Source organism: Chaetomium strumarium (genome assembly GCF_033439665.1).
Source record: "Chaetomium strumarium strain CBS 333.67 chromosome Unknown B0T15scaffold_1, whole genome shotgun sequence".
In the NCBI taxonomy this organism is placed as follows: domain Eukaryota; kingdom Fungi; phylum Ascomycota; class Sordariomycetes; order Sordariales; family Chaetomiaceae; genus Chaetomium; species Chaetomium strumarium.
The window spans coordinates 687389-700094 of record NW_026944429.1 but is presented as its reverse complement, the minus strand read 5'-3'; the positions used below and the strand labels follow the sequence as shown (position 1 = coordinate 700094).

The window sequence follows — 12706 nt, the reverse complement described above, 5'->3', positions numbered from 1 at the left end:
TTTGTTTCATCAACTGAGCAATCAGTGCTGCATCACGCTCGACATACCATGTGCACACTCGTCCGAAGTCGCCTCTCCGGCGGACAACGATAGGTGCCACAAGCGGCAAACAGCTAGAGGTACTGTGTAGGTAGCCTGTGCCTTGGTTACGCCACAGCCGACGGTCCGGGTAGCGATTTCTCGCCAGTGGGGCTTGAGATTCCCATGCGTATTTCCAAGGAATCCCATCCTGCTCTCTCATTTCTTCGGAGAGCCCCGCCCCCCGCTTCCAGGTTGGCCTGCTGCGAGCCTGTGATCGCCGTCTCCTCGACAGCAGACCAGCCTAGAACGTCCGTCTCGGAAGTACGCGCGCTTGCTCTCCTCGTGCGAGGTGACAGGTCGGGCAGGAGGATTTCTTCCGCCCACACACCTGACGTGGAGCTCCCCCAACGTCTCCTGGCCTGATGAGAGCTCCCTCTTTCCGTCTTTCTCATTATCCCGGCAATCCAAATTGCCACCCATCTTAGTATCTGTAGAGAAAGCACTTGTTGGTTTGCCCTCTGCGATCTCCAGTTGCTTTTGAAGTTGTCCCCATCTTGGCGCCTACCAAGCTAGTAGTAGTCCACTACATTCAATTCCTGTTATTATTCATGTCCCACAGGCCTCCGTCGCCAGCTGGCTTCCTGAACTATGGGGCGCCGGCGAGCCTGGCCCCTGGCATGACACGAACGCTGCAGGTCCGCTGTGCCATTCTCTCGAGGAGCAGCATCCTGACCCGCTGACCTCCTGGCGTTGCGCCGCGCAGTCTAATACGAATCCAAGCGACGCAGGGTCACTATTTTATCTCGATCCGTTTCTCCTCTCCGTTGACGGCACCATGTCTACGGGCTTTGACTTCAGCAGCCGGTTGCCGCCACCTTTTGTCACAGCTGCGGTTCAACCCTCATCGACGGCCCTGATGGGGAGCACCCAACAGCCGTTGTTCCCTAGGGGCGATCGAGCAGGCAGTGGACTTGACGCGTTCCACGCGCCCCAGGATAGCCTTGGTTCTGACAACCCGAGCAGCGTGAGCACTGTCACCGAATTCACCAAACGGCGCAATTGGCCGGCAAAGGTCGTGGAAGAACTTCCGGACCTGTTGCAAATCCTGGATGACAAAGGGAGGATCAAGCATGTTTCCCGCAGTGCTAAGCGCCTCACCGGCTATGACCCGTCCGAGCTCCTCGGTAAGGTCATGCACGAGCTGTTGCACCAAGACGATGTGGGCACCTTCACCGCACAGCTTAATGAGGCGATCGCCCACGGTACGCAGTTGCGGGTATTTTACAGGTTCAGAAAGAAGAGTGGGACCTATTGCGTCTTCGAAGCCGTTGGCCATGGTCACGTCGCCGCCAACAAGTTCGCCCCTAGCCCGGACAACCAGACTCCCCTTTGCCATGCCGTTTTCATGATGGCCAGGCCATACCCCACCAGAAACGCAGCGCTTCTGGATTCATTCCTAGAACACAAGATAGAGAACGAGCGGCTCAAGCGGCGGATTGCAGAACTGCAGCGGGAGGAACAAGACGAGGCCGAGGAGTCGGACAGGGCCTGGCAATGGAGCCAGGAGGCCACGCCGGCCGAGAGCGGCGGCTTACGCCTGGGACCAACGCCACTCGCCTTCTCCCATACCCCTGGGGCGCCGCAGGAGAGGCGTCTGTCGCTGGATAGCGGGACGTCGGAGAGCACCGCAGGGATCAGGCACCCCTCCGTAGGCGCCACTCACGCAGACACCATCGAGATGCTCACCGGTCTTCGCTACCAAGAAGGAGAGCGAAGCCAGGGCATCACTACAGGCAACCCCAGCCCAGCGCTGATCACGGGAGACGTCGGCATCGCTATTACGGTGGACAGGGACCAGCGCATGGGGGAGAAGAAGAAGAAGGTTAAGACGGCGGAGGAACACTTGTGCAAAACCTGCGGTAAGCCATTGATGGATTCGGGAATTGACAAACGCTAAGTTGCTGCTTAGGAATAGCGGAGTCTCCAGAGTGGCGGAAAGGGCCGGACGGGCCAAAGACGCTTTGCAATGCTTGTGGGCTTCGATGGGCGAAGAAGGAGAAGAAGAACTTGAAGAGCACCCATTCCGGCGGCACTACCAACTCAGAAAATACTCCGCACGGGAGTGCGACTGTCGGTTAGCGGTATGGCACCTACCGGAAGAGCACTTTTGTCGCATCCTGGGCTCTCGTACGGCCATCGGTTCTAAGCGCCCCAGTCATGCTGGTTGGATTTCATGGCACTGTACTTTCCGAAGCTGGTCCTCGCCTTTCATGCATACGGGGTGGGTGGATGCTGTCAGATATTACAAAAGATGCAGGATACCGTGTACCCCTACTCAAAACAGCGGGCATGGAGCATCGGATTACGGCCTTAGCATGGAGCGTCAACGGGACTTACTGATATATTAATGGGCGCAGGATACAAGGATGTATCTCTCAAGACTCGGGAAGTACCTAGGTACTGTGTATAGTTACCTGAGCCATGCTTTCACACGAAACTTATCCCCTTCAACAACTCATGCTAGCTAGGTACAGTACTTATTATTCAGAATGCGTGGAAAATAGTGCGATGAGGGGTAACAGATGCCATGGCCCAGAGACGCCCATCACACAGTCAGTAGAATACGGATAATAGCCCTTGCTTGCTGTCCTTCAGCCCGGGACAACCTCCCTGCTATACCTGAGCCAGCCTCATATCACCATTCATTGGATGACGGCGAGTTTGAAAGGCAGCCTTACGTGTGCAGGATACTAGGTAGGTAGGACAGGAGCTCGATACCCTAGCTCGAGCCTAGGTAGCGTGTAAGGGAGAGCTCCCCCGCCCCCACCCAAGCTGAACCCTCCCTTTGCCCCTCTCTACCCCACAACACCTCAATCCTCAGCTGCGATTCTCATCCATCCTGCAATAAAGTGTAGTATCGCGAAAGGAGACAGCGAGTTCTCGGTTTCTCTGGCATATTACAGTCACTTTCCAAGCCCCCCCGGCCTGAATCCTACGCGTAACACACAAAAGTTTCCCCTCTGAATATCCCCAAGCCAACATGGACAAGCTGATCGGAAAGGCCGTCGACAAGGTGTTTGGTGACGATGATGAGCGTCGCCAGGAAGGTGAGTGATCCTAGACTCCTCGCGTCTTCAGCACCGAACAGGAGATGTCTAACGAGCTGTCACTCTACCACGCAGGGCTGCACCAAGGAGGCGGCAACCGTAGGTCAACTCTCCCTGTTCCTGCTCCCATGGCGTGGTCTCACACCTCCACAGTAACCCACGGCGGCGCCTACCCGGCCGGTGGTGGCTACCCGCAGCACGCCGACGCCGACCTCCGCGGAGCTGCCTCGGTCGCAGCCAAGGACGCCGACGACGACGAGGGCTTCTTCTCTGACGTTCTCGGCAAGCTGCTCCAAAACAAGCCGCCGTCGCAGATCGCCGACGACGATCTCGACGAAGAGGGTACGTTCTGCATTCCTCCTGCTACCCTTCATCATCCCCCGTACCTTGGCTCACGCGCAACACATTTGCCCCCGCATCCAGACGCAGTACAATCCCACCGCAAGTTCTTCGGCCTCGGCGGCTCGGAGCCCGCGGCCCACGAGCAGCAGGCCTCCTCGTCGTCGCTCGGCAGCGCCGCCGCCATGCAGGCGCTCAAGCTGTTTACCTCAGGTGAGACGGGCGCGTCGTCGGCCCAGGGCAGCCAGAGCCAGAGCGCCTTTGTCGGGCTGGCCATGGCACAGGCGGCCAAGCTGTTTGACGCGCAGGCGTCACAGGGTAAGGTCGCACCCGAGGCGGACAAGCAGAGCGTGGTGATGAAGGCGGGCGAGATGGCGTTGAAGATGTACCTGAAGAGTCACGGTAGCCAGGCCGGCGGGAGCGCTGGCGCTGGCGGGTTGCTGTCGCTGGCGAGCAAGTTTATGTGAAGCGGGAAAAGTGTCTCTTCTTTTGCCTAGATGAGGTGGGAGCGCTCAGTTACTCCTAAGTCACCCCCTGGAGATCGATCGATTCAAGCAGTGCGGTTGGTTATCAAGATTAGAGGAACCCCTGGCGGGAGTTCCCTCATGATGATCTCCATCAACAATTATAGCCGGATTCCAATGCCTCATTCTTGGTGCTGAACATTTCTCAGTACTGAGCTCTCATACGAAGTTGAGACGATGACAATGGTAAACTGTTACTGAAGTGAGTGAAAGTGTCAAGTGCGATGCCGTCGCTTATATTAGCAGCTCAGATATTCAGGGTTAGGGTCAAGATGGAGTTCATGAGGCCCCACCTCCGTCCGCATCCCACTGCATCCCACTTCGCAACCTCCGGTTCATTCAACCACGTCCTTTCTTGCCCCAGCCTGCATACAAAACCACTCGCGCCGCTGCCCAACCTCTGCCGCATTGCTTCACCGGTCTTGGAAAAACACACAAGATCTCAAAAACCCACATTACCCGTTCGCAATCAGCACACAAAACAAGATGGCCTCAGACGAGATGGAAGTCGACGAGCCCGTGTCGCCGCAGCAGGGTTCCGGCAATGACACCAGTTCGGCCAAGCTAGCCGCCATGCAGACACAGACCAAGGCGACCGCCGTGCGGTCCATCGAAGGCTGGATTGTCATGGTGACAAACGTGCACGAGGAGGCGGACGAAGAGGCAATCCACGATAAGTTCGGCGAGTTTGGCGAAATCCGGAATGTACACCTGAATCTAGATCGGAGGACGGGGTACGTCAAGGTAGGCGACTCATCTGATCTCCTTTCTTACATCTTTCTTAGTCGCTGATGTGGCGATGCTCGCATCGGCGAACAGGGCTACGCGTTGATCGAGTACACCACGCTGGAAGAGGCGCGCGCCGCAATCGACGGCGCCAACGGCACTGAGCTCCTGGACCAGACTGTCAAGGTAGACTTTGCGTTCGTGCGGCCCCCGCCTGGCAAGGCAAATCCACGACAGGGTGGCGCAGCGTCCGGCGCGGCTAGGGGATCGAATCGCGGGGCGCGCAGTGGCAGGAGTCGCAGCCGGAGTCCGGACGTCTCTAAGGAGGACGTCTTGTGAAGCTGTCGAGGGGAATGCTAAAGGAGACCATTTAGAAGCTCTCTACCTGGCGAGGCTAGGCGTGACTGGATGGGGAGGTAAACGGCGGCCTCTTATCACATAAGAATTTGCCGATGTGTCGTCAAGAAGAAGGGAAAAGACACGTCGGCGTCTTGCCATTACCAGTTTGAGTGTGAGTTGCGCAACGCGTCAAGAGCCTGAGGCGCCCCCAGCTAACCGGTCTCTCGAGACATGAGCAGATTGCAGCCTTCTGACATATCTCAGTTGGGGTCACTGGTGCTAGACGAGGAGAACAGGTTGATAGATCTGGTACATGTGCAGTACACTCAGTCTCAAGTAGACATAATGAGCTTCAAAGCGGAGGCAGCAGGACAACTGAAGGGCCCCATTCAAGATTATCCTGTGCAGTTCTCTGGCCTTTGCTACATCAGACACAGGCCCCGGGAGCTCTCTCCGAGTTTAGCACCGGCGCTATCAACCGGAACACAGGCATTTCAGCTTCGCAGATGTAAAAGATGTCGGCTAACGACATTCTCCTGGTCGCCTAACGCACAGAAACCAAGCAAACTCGGTATAAGGGATGAGGATCCGCATTGATGTACCTCGAATATCAAGTCAATAGTATTACAGACTAAGTATATCTCTTTACAAAATGCTCTGATAGAACATACGGCACATACGGAGTACTCCTCTCCCGAAGGGCTGTCCCTCCCTTGATGACCCTTGCTACCTAGCGGGCCGGTACCCAGGTCATCAACATTCAGAAAGATGGTGATGAAGATACTAACATAAAGGAATCCCGCAACTACATTCCCCCGTGAAAAATGTGCTGCATCGTCCAATGAGATAGCCTCAAAGAGGAAAGCAGCTGAGAAAAGGGCAACTCGAGCCGCCCGCCGGGCAACCATTTCCCTCATGCTGGGATAGATGGGCCCATCCTCCGAGACGAGCGTTCCGCTTGCTGCTTGGTCCAGCTTCGACCGGCGGCCCCCTCATATATAGATATACAGGCATCATAGTGAGATGCAGTTCGCAAGCAAATGAAAGCGGCGCCAAAGGGAGAAATGTTCGTCAAGCACGTGGTATGTTGTGTACATAGACAACAAAGAACAAGAAAGCAATACCTCGAGTCTCGCTGCTTTGATCTGACGCCAACAAATGTATACCTTGCTGATATGTGTCCGCAGTTGTATTACAAGAGCATATATTGACGTATAACAGGTTGTTAAAGAGCAACGTATCTTCCGTTCTTCAAGTTTCCCAGCGAAGGAGAGATGATAGTGACAAAGGAACCTGTCAGCCCTTCCACTGTTGTGAATGGTCGACGATTCCTTGGGTCGTAATGATTTTGAGTGTTTCCAGAGACCCCGGCGCCCAAACTCCGGCCCATTCCGCCCGCCAAAAGCTCACCCAGCCATGACCAATGTGGTGTGTACTAGCTGCAGATATAGAGGGGTATATGTATAGTGTCGCGACCATTGACGAGCGAATCGGCCACGGAATCACCTCTTACCGAGATGCTCAGCCACTCTCACCGGCCCTGGCTTTCGCTCGTCTCCTGAAGAAGTCCATCACCTTCCTTGCTGGGCCACTGCTTCCTGAATGGTCATGACCGCGCGAATACGAGTCTGTGTCCCAGGCGTCGACGAACCGCTTGTTCTTTTGTAGAACGCCACGGCCGGACTTGGTGCCGCCAGCGGCCCTGCGGCCATCGTAGCCTGCGTCTTGTTGCGGCATTTGTTGAAGCTGAGGCGCGGAACCTGCAGGGCGGCGTACGTTGTCTACCGAGGGATCCGACCCACCACTTAACATCGTTGGGGCCATGTAGCCCTGACTTGCTGAAGGGTGCCCATACCCGTTAGAAGAGTACTGTTGATGGCTCCCGTATGGATCCAGCGACACCCTAGGGCCGCGCAGCTGTTCGTACATGCCATCCAAGGTTGTTGCGTCCACATGCTGTTCCCGGCCGATGTTCGGGTCGGCGTAGCGCTCATCATACTGGTCAGGAGGCTCCTGGATTGGCAAATCTTGCTGCGAGTCAAGCTGCGGTGTGTTGTCGTCCTTGCCGATGCCAATTGCCTTGAGGGAGAAGGATGCCGGGATGAAGGAGAACCGTCTTCCTTGCTTTTCTTGCGACTTCTGTGAACCCGTGATGCTGCCTGACGTCTTCTTGCCGAGACCGATTGAGAAAGATCTCCGTGAGCGCTTCGAATCCATGGACGGCCGACCTTCATCGGCTCCCGACAGAGAATTGTTCATGCTCACTGGAGGGTATTTCTTGCCCTTCTCCCCAGCCGGTTGCTGCTCCGCCCGCTTTCGGCTCTTACCGCCGCCGAACAACGACCCGCTCCGACCGAAGAGTTTACCACTGATTTCACCCATTGTGCTGGATCGTTTGTGGCCCTTGATCTCAGGACTTTGGGTGCCGCTGGTGCCGGCGGTAGGGGAGTCGTGGGCAAACCCGGACAGTCTCGCGAATTTTGGCGGCACACTAATGCTGGGACGGCCATACTCGTTCTGGCCTTGAGAAGCTGACGTAGGGATTCCGTAACTGCTGCCTCCCCTGGAGGGTTGTTCGATCCTCCCTTGTGCATTAGTATCAGCTACCTCAGGAGGTACTGGCTGGCTGTACGAAGACCTTTGGCCCGCGCCCGGGCCTCTAGAGCCAGTAGACTGCATGGAGCCGCCAGTTGGTGGTCTGGCGCCAGACGTGCTTGGCGCAGTTGACATAAATGGAGCTTCGCGCCCACCGCGTACGGCGGCGCTGGATGTGCCAGCATTGCGATGAGCACTTGGCGGCCTCCTCGAGGCAACCGGTGTCTTGCCGTAGGCGTCATCGACAGCCGGAGGGTCTCTTGGTAACGGTTTATCGTTAGGTGACGATACTGAGGCAGCTTCCGTAACTTCGACAGCACCCTGATTGTCTGAGCGGGCGCGAGTACGGCTGCTGGACGCCTGCGTACCCGAAGGTTCACCACGTTGTGTGGTTGTATTTGGCGCGACGTATTCCACCTGCACCGTACGGCGCTTATTGTCTCTCTGCTGTTTGGCATGCGAGGCCTCGGCATCGGTGTCGACGGTGCCCTGCTTGCTGACCAGACCGCCAATCGGCGGTGAGACCGTAGTCTTTTTCGTCGACTCGCGTACTGACGCACTCCGCGCGAGGACCGGGATATCCTCATCTTCTGCGGGTACCGTGGTGTTCTGTATGTCTTTGGGACTCGTGGTGCTCGAAGTGATGAACTCCACGACATGGGCATACTCGCTGAGCCAGCTATGACGGGCAACTTCAAACAGGTCGGCTCTTTTGCGAGGGTTCGGTACCAGGATCCTCCGTAGCAAGTCTCGCGCATGGGGGGTGACATATTCCGGAAAGGTGAGCGGCGTGTTGACGATGTACTTGTAGAGGAGATTGATGTTGTCTCCTTCAGGGTTTGCGGGGTCGTCATCGAATGGTAGATATCCAGCCAGCATCGCGTACTAGAAAGAGGGCGCGATTAGCGAGATCGACCGAAAGTGCAGGTCGTACTTAACATACCAGAATAACTCCGCAGCTCCAAACATCTACCTTTCTTCCGGTGTACAGCGAGTCACTAACCACGAGTTCCGGTGCTGCGTAGCAAGGACTGCCGCAGCTAGTTTGCATTAGGTCCCCTTTTCTTGAGCCATTTGGCTTGACCTTGTCCAGCCCCAAGCGCTTCACAAATTCTCGGTCAGTCAGGTTCAGCTCCTCTTCTTCTGTCAGCTCCTCGGACGGATCGAAGGTGTTAGCGAACCCGAAGTCCGTAATGATGATGTTGCGGTTGCGGTCAAGCAGTAGGTTTTCCAGTTTCAGATCGCGGTGCACGATGCCCTTTTTGTGCAAATAGCCCACGCCGGACACCAGCTGGGCGAACAACCGCCTAGCAGCATTGTCCTTCAGATATCGATGGTTCAGAATGTAGTCGAATAGCTCGCCTCCGGAAGCGTATTCGAGCACAATGCCGAAATGCCTCTCTGACTCCTCCATCTTGTGCAGCCTGACAATGTTAGGATGAGTTAATTGTTTCAAGATGGCCACTTCGCGCATAATTTTGGCCATGCGAGAAGGATTTCCACCCAGCTGGTCTTTCTTGATGAGCTTGATCGCGACCTAGGGCAACAGCTTAGTTAGTAGGGCAAGAGTACTGGCGTCACGCAAGGTTGGCATACCTGCACACCACCATCTTGCTTCCAGCCGAGTTTGACTTTCCCGAACTCGCCTTCGCCGATCGTGTTGCCCAAGATGTACTCGCCAAACTTGGTCTGCTTCTCTCGTCTCGAATGATCATGCCGGCTCCGTCCGCCGCGACGGGCTTCATCTGCGTTGTCTGACATTGCAACTACCGGGGGCGGCGCGGCCTCGTCATCCTCTTGCAGGCCCGCTGCTTGGTGTGGTTGAGCCAGAGCGAGGCGCTCCTTTTCCCGCTCGATGTCAACCTCGGGTTGAGAGATCAATATGCTGTTCAAGATTTCGCTGGCTTCCCTTGACGGACCATTTGCCGATTGTGAGGCGGGAGGCGGTGAGCGGACCGGCACGGTCGTTGATGAGTTTACGCGACCATTGCTAGCACCGGTCGACGCATGTTCGTCGTGGAATTGGTCGTTCGCTCGTCGGCTACGCGAGCTGTAGTCGGCTGGGTCTACCCTCCCATTCGTATCGCGGCTGTAATCACCCTGGGTTCGGCGGGGTGAGTCGGTGGCCCGCTCGGTCGGTTGCGCGCGCCGGGAGCTTGACGTCCGCGGCGGAACGATGGCAGGCATATTCTGTCTTCGATCCGCGTTTGCGTGATGCTGGTTATGAGAAGCTATCGGCGAAGCCACGGGCATAGGAACTGGGGAAGCAATGGCGGCGCGGGAGTTCATTGGCAGGTTGGGATTGCGGGAGGGATGTCGCGACAAAGATGCTGGTGATGCTCCCGACGATTGCTGATTTGCATGATAGCCGTGAGCCTCCTGTGTCGGAGATGGATGGGTCGACGACTGTTGTCGATTGAACTGCGAAGGGGCAGTCAGGGGCGGCGTGTGTAGACCAGGAACTGACGTCGGCTGATGTGGAGCTGTTTGGAGAGCACTAGACATTTTTTTGTCTCCGCAGACGCGCGGAAAGACAATGTGAGCAAGGCCGGGTGCAGCAGAGCGCTGGATGGTTTCGACCCGGCTCCCAGGCGGGCGATAAACGAAGCGGGCGAGTCCAATTGGAAGCCAAAGAGGAAGAAAGCTCAGGCCGGTCCCAGATGAATTGGGAGCACAATGCCTCCTGGTTTCGAAACACAGACTTTACAGTTCGTTATTTGCGTAAAGCTCAGATCGCGTCGGCCTCTCGAGGTATCAATGCGTCAATTCGACTCTCATTGTGCGCTGCGATTTGGTGCTCAGAATTCTCGCGTCCTGATTGACCGCCTGTGGTCTGGCGTAATTTCACAGAAATGGTTGAGAGCTGATCCACGGCGCGACGTGACGCTGCTTGGCCTGGTCGCGGAACCTTGTTTACTTGCGCCGCAGCCGCAAGAACAATGCGCCTTACGCAGCCAAGGGGTGGACTCGGCACACGGAGGAGGAAACGGTGTGAGGTTGCTGCCCTGCGGATCGCTCTCCCGTCGCCAGACGGTGGAGAGGGTATCAAGGGAGAGGGCGGTGAGGTGAAAGGATGTTTGAGAGTTGAGAATGGAGGGCCAATGGGTAAGGCTTGGTACACTGTACTGTACCTCGGGTGTTGCTTGGGTTTTGTTGTCGAACGACTTGGGATGTTGGCGCTCCTGCGCCGTGCCGCTCCAAGCTTTCAGGGCTGGGCCGGGTCCTCCCAGCTCCTTTCCTCCCGCCCGCAACTCGGCGTGCAGGCAACCTCCGTCATCCATCATGGATGTGTTCGGCCAGGTCGTACCTTATGGAGCTAGTGTATCTCGTTACATGCAGTGAAATTATATTGTGGGTTTCAGTTAACTCCTACCAGTCAAGCCCACCATGAGCGTCCCGTTACGGAGCAACGCGAACGGTATCTCTGGTTCGACCCCGCCAGTTATCTTATTATTATGGATGTACATACATGATAGAGCTGGCCATCCTGAGGTGCGCCGGCTGCTGTCAGCTCGCCCGCTGAGACATCGATTACCCAGCATCAAGCCATCCAGCTGCTGGCCAAGCTCTCCAGTAACAATACGGTGAATGAGTGTCTTACACTGTCTTGCTTAGGGCGTATTATATCATCTTCCGAGCCCAGCATCGTTCTTGAGCAATCATCGCCAACGCGTTACCTAAGGCAGCCGTCTTAACCGTACTGTGTCTCCATGTACAATACATTACGGATCCGCCCCACATGTCTTTCCTTACATTACAGATGCGAGTCCGTACAGATGAAGTTAACTTAATGAATGTTAGTGGACAGAACAATTCAGCCGAGGGTCAACAGGTCTCGTGGAGCCGTGGTCCAGCATGATCTTAACCACAGCTGCATTATATTCAATACTAAAACCAGTAGGTCCCAGCCATGAGAGTCAAGTTGCTCGATATCCGTAGGTAACATTTGCATCTTCAGCAGTTACGGATTATGGAGTCATGACAACCGGACTCGCCGTCCCATCCATGTTTGCAGTTCTGAAAGTTTCAACCCTTCCAAGTCAAGCGGGGTACAACGTATTGTACCTATGTTTCGCAGATCAGCGGCACCGTGTTGAACATACCGTCAGCGAACACTGTGTCTTGACTTCAAACAGTTAGTGGCCCGTACCTGGCGCCAAGCACCAGTGAAGCAGGGTTCAGGGGCGTCCATTTCAATGCGGTGGGTCTTTTGTTTCCAACCATCGGCAGCCTCCTGGCTTCCGATGGAGATGGATATCAAACCCGTCTTGAAAAAGTAGAGGCGAATCCAAGCACACTCTACCTCGATCTGCGCAAGACAGGATGTTGCTCTTCTTAGGACACCAGCGTTGTTTCTCGCTCGGGTCGGTTGCAACAAGAGCATGGCTGCGTACCCAGGTGCCTACCTAGGTCAGGTAGGTAAGGTAAAAGGCACAATAGTTAATCTGTACCTTAGTCGACAAAGGTTAAGGGTTCGTTTCGGTTGGTCCACCAACCCCGGGACATCACCGACAGCCAAATCCGCCGGCCCAACCTTCACAGGTATCCCCAAGGTCCGCATGAAACAAATGGAATGATAAGGTAACACGGAGAGAAACCACACTGCTTTTTCCCCATTGATATATACGACGGCGTCTCCGAGAGAAAGCTTGAGAAGGCATTGACATCGGAGATGAGGTGCACATCGAGATGCAAGGGTCCGCATGCGACCTCCAAGCTGACAGTACCCCACGTGCCCCTCCAAAACCGCAAATGCAACCGCAACAGGACAAGCAGCATCGTATCGTACAGTAACTAACTCTCGGAATTGCGGCTGATCTGACAACAGGATCCCGGCTGAAAGAAACAGCCCTGCCCTGTCCATCAATCCCGTCCCCACGAAATTCCAGAAAACAAGCCGTCCTCTGTCACACGCTCAGGCGGCGAAGCCCAAGAACTGGGCTGACCGAACAGCGCTGCAAGGAGCAAGTCTTCTTATTACTTCGTACCTACCTTAGGTAAGTATTTCCCCTTGCAGCACGCAGCATACTGGTCTCCGCTGCCCGCTGTGCCTGC

At 55.7% G+C, this 12706-nt stretch overlaps 4 protein-coding genes across 4 annotated transcripts; 3 read left to right on the top strand and 1 right to left on the bottom strand.

Annotated features, from left to right (window-relative positions):
* Window positions 1-537: 537 nt before the first annotated feature.
* B0T15DRAFT_5310 (uncharacterized protein) lies at window positions 538-2382 on the top strand. The gene is made up of 3 exons (XM_062869212.1): window positions 538-716; window positions 785-1940; window positions 1997-2382. Exons 1-3 carry the CDS (start codon window positions 630-632, stop codon window positions 2158-2160), a joined length of 1407 nt encoding a protein of 468 aa, XP_062725306.1. The 5' UTR covers window positions 538-629; the 3' UTR covers window positions 2161-2382.
* A 507-nt stretch (window positions 2383-2889) lies between these two features.
* On the top strand, window positions 2890-4193 carry B0T15DRAFT_515716 (uncharacterized protein). The gene is made up of 4 exons (XM_062868216.1): window positions 2890-3128; window positions 3204-3227; window positions 3282-3470; window positions 3552-4193. The coding sequence occupies exons 1-4, from the start codon at window positions 3062-3064 to the stop codon at window positions 3932-3934; spliced, it is 663 nt and encodes a 220-aa protein (XP_062725305.1). The 5' UTR covers window positions 2890-3061; the 3' UTR covers window positions 3935-4193.
* Window positions 4194-4275: 82 nt separating this feature from the next.
* On the top strand, window positions 4276-5195 carry B0T15DRAFT_5226 (uncharacterized protein). The gene is made up of 2 exons (XM_062868640.1): window positions 4276-4735; window positions 4811-5195. The coding sequence occupies exons 1-2, from the start codon at window positions 4478-4480 to the stop codon at window positions 5054-5056; spliced, it is 504 nt and encodes a 167-aa protein (XP_062725304.1). The 5' UTR covers window positions 4276-4477; the 3' UTR covers window positions 5057-5195.
* A 1080-nt stretch (window positions 5196-6275) lies between these two features.
* Window positions 6276-10267, bottom strand: B0T15DRAFT_5205 (uncharacterized protein). The gene is made up of 3 exons (XM_062868506.1): window positions 9248-10267; window positions 8595-9188; window positions 6276-8536 (listed from the first exon to the last, which is right to left on the bottom strand). Exons 1-3 carry the CDS (start codon window positions 10154-10156, stop codon window positions 6578-6580), a joined length of 3462 nt encoding a protein of 1153 aa, XP_062725303.1. The 5' UTR covers window positions 10157-10267; the 3' UTR covers window positions 6276-6577.
* Window positions 10268-12706: the final 2439 nt, after the last annotated feature.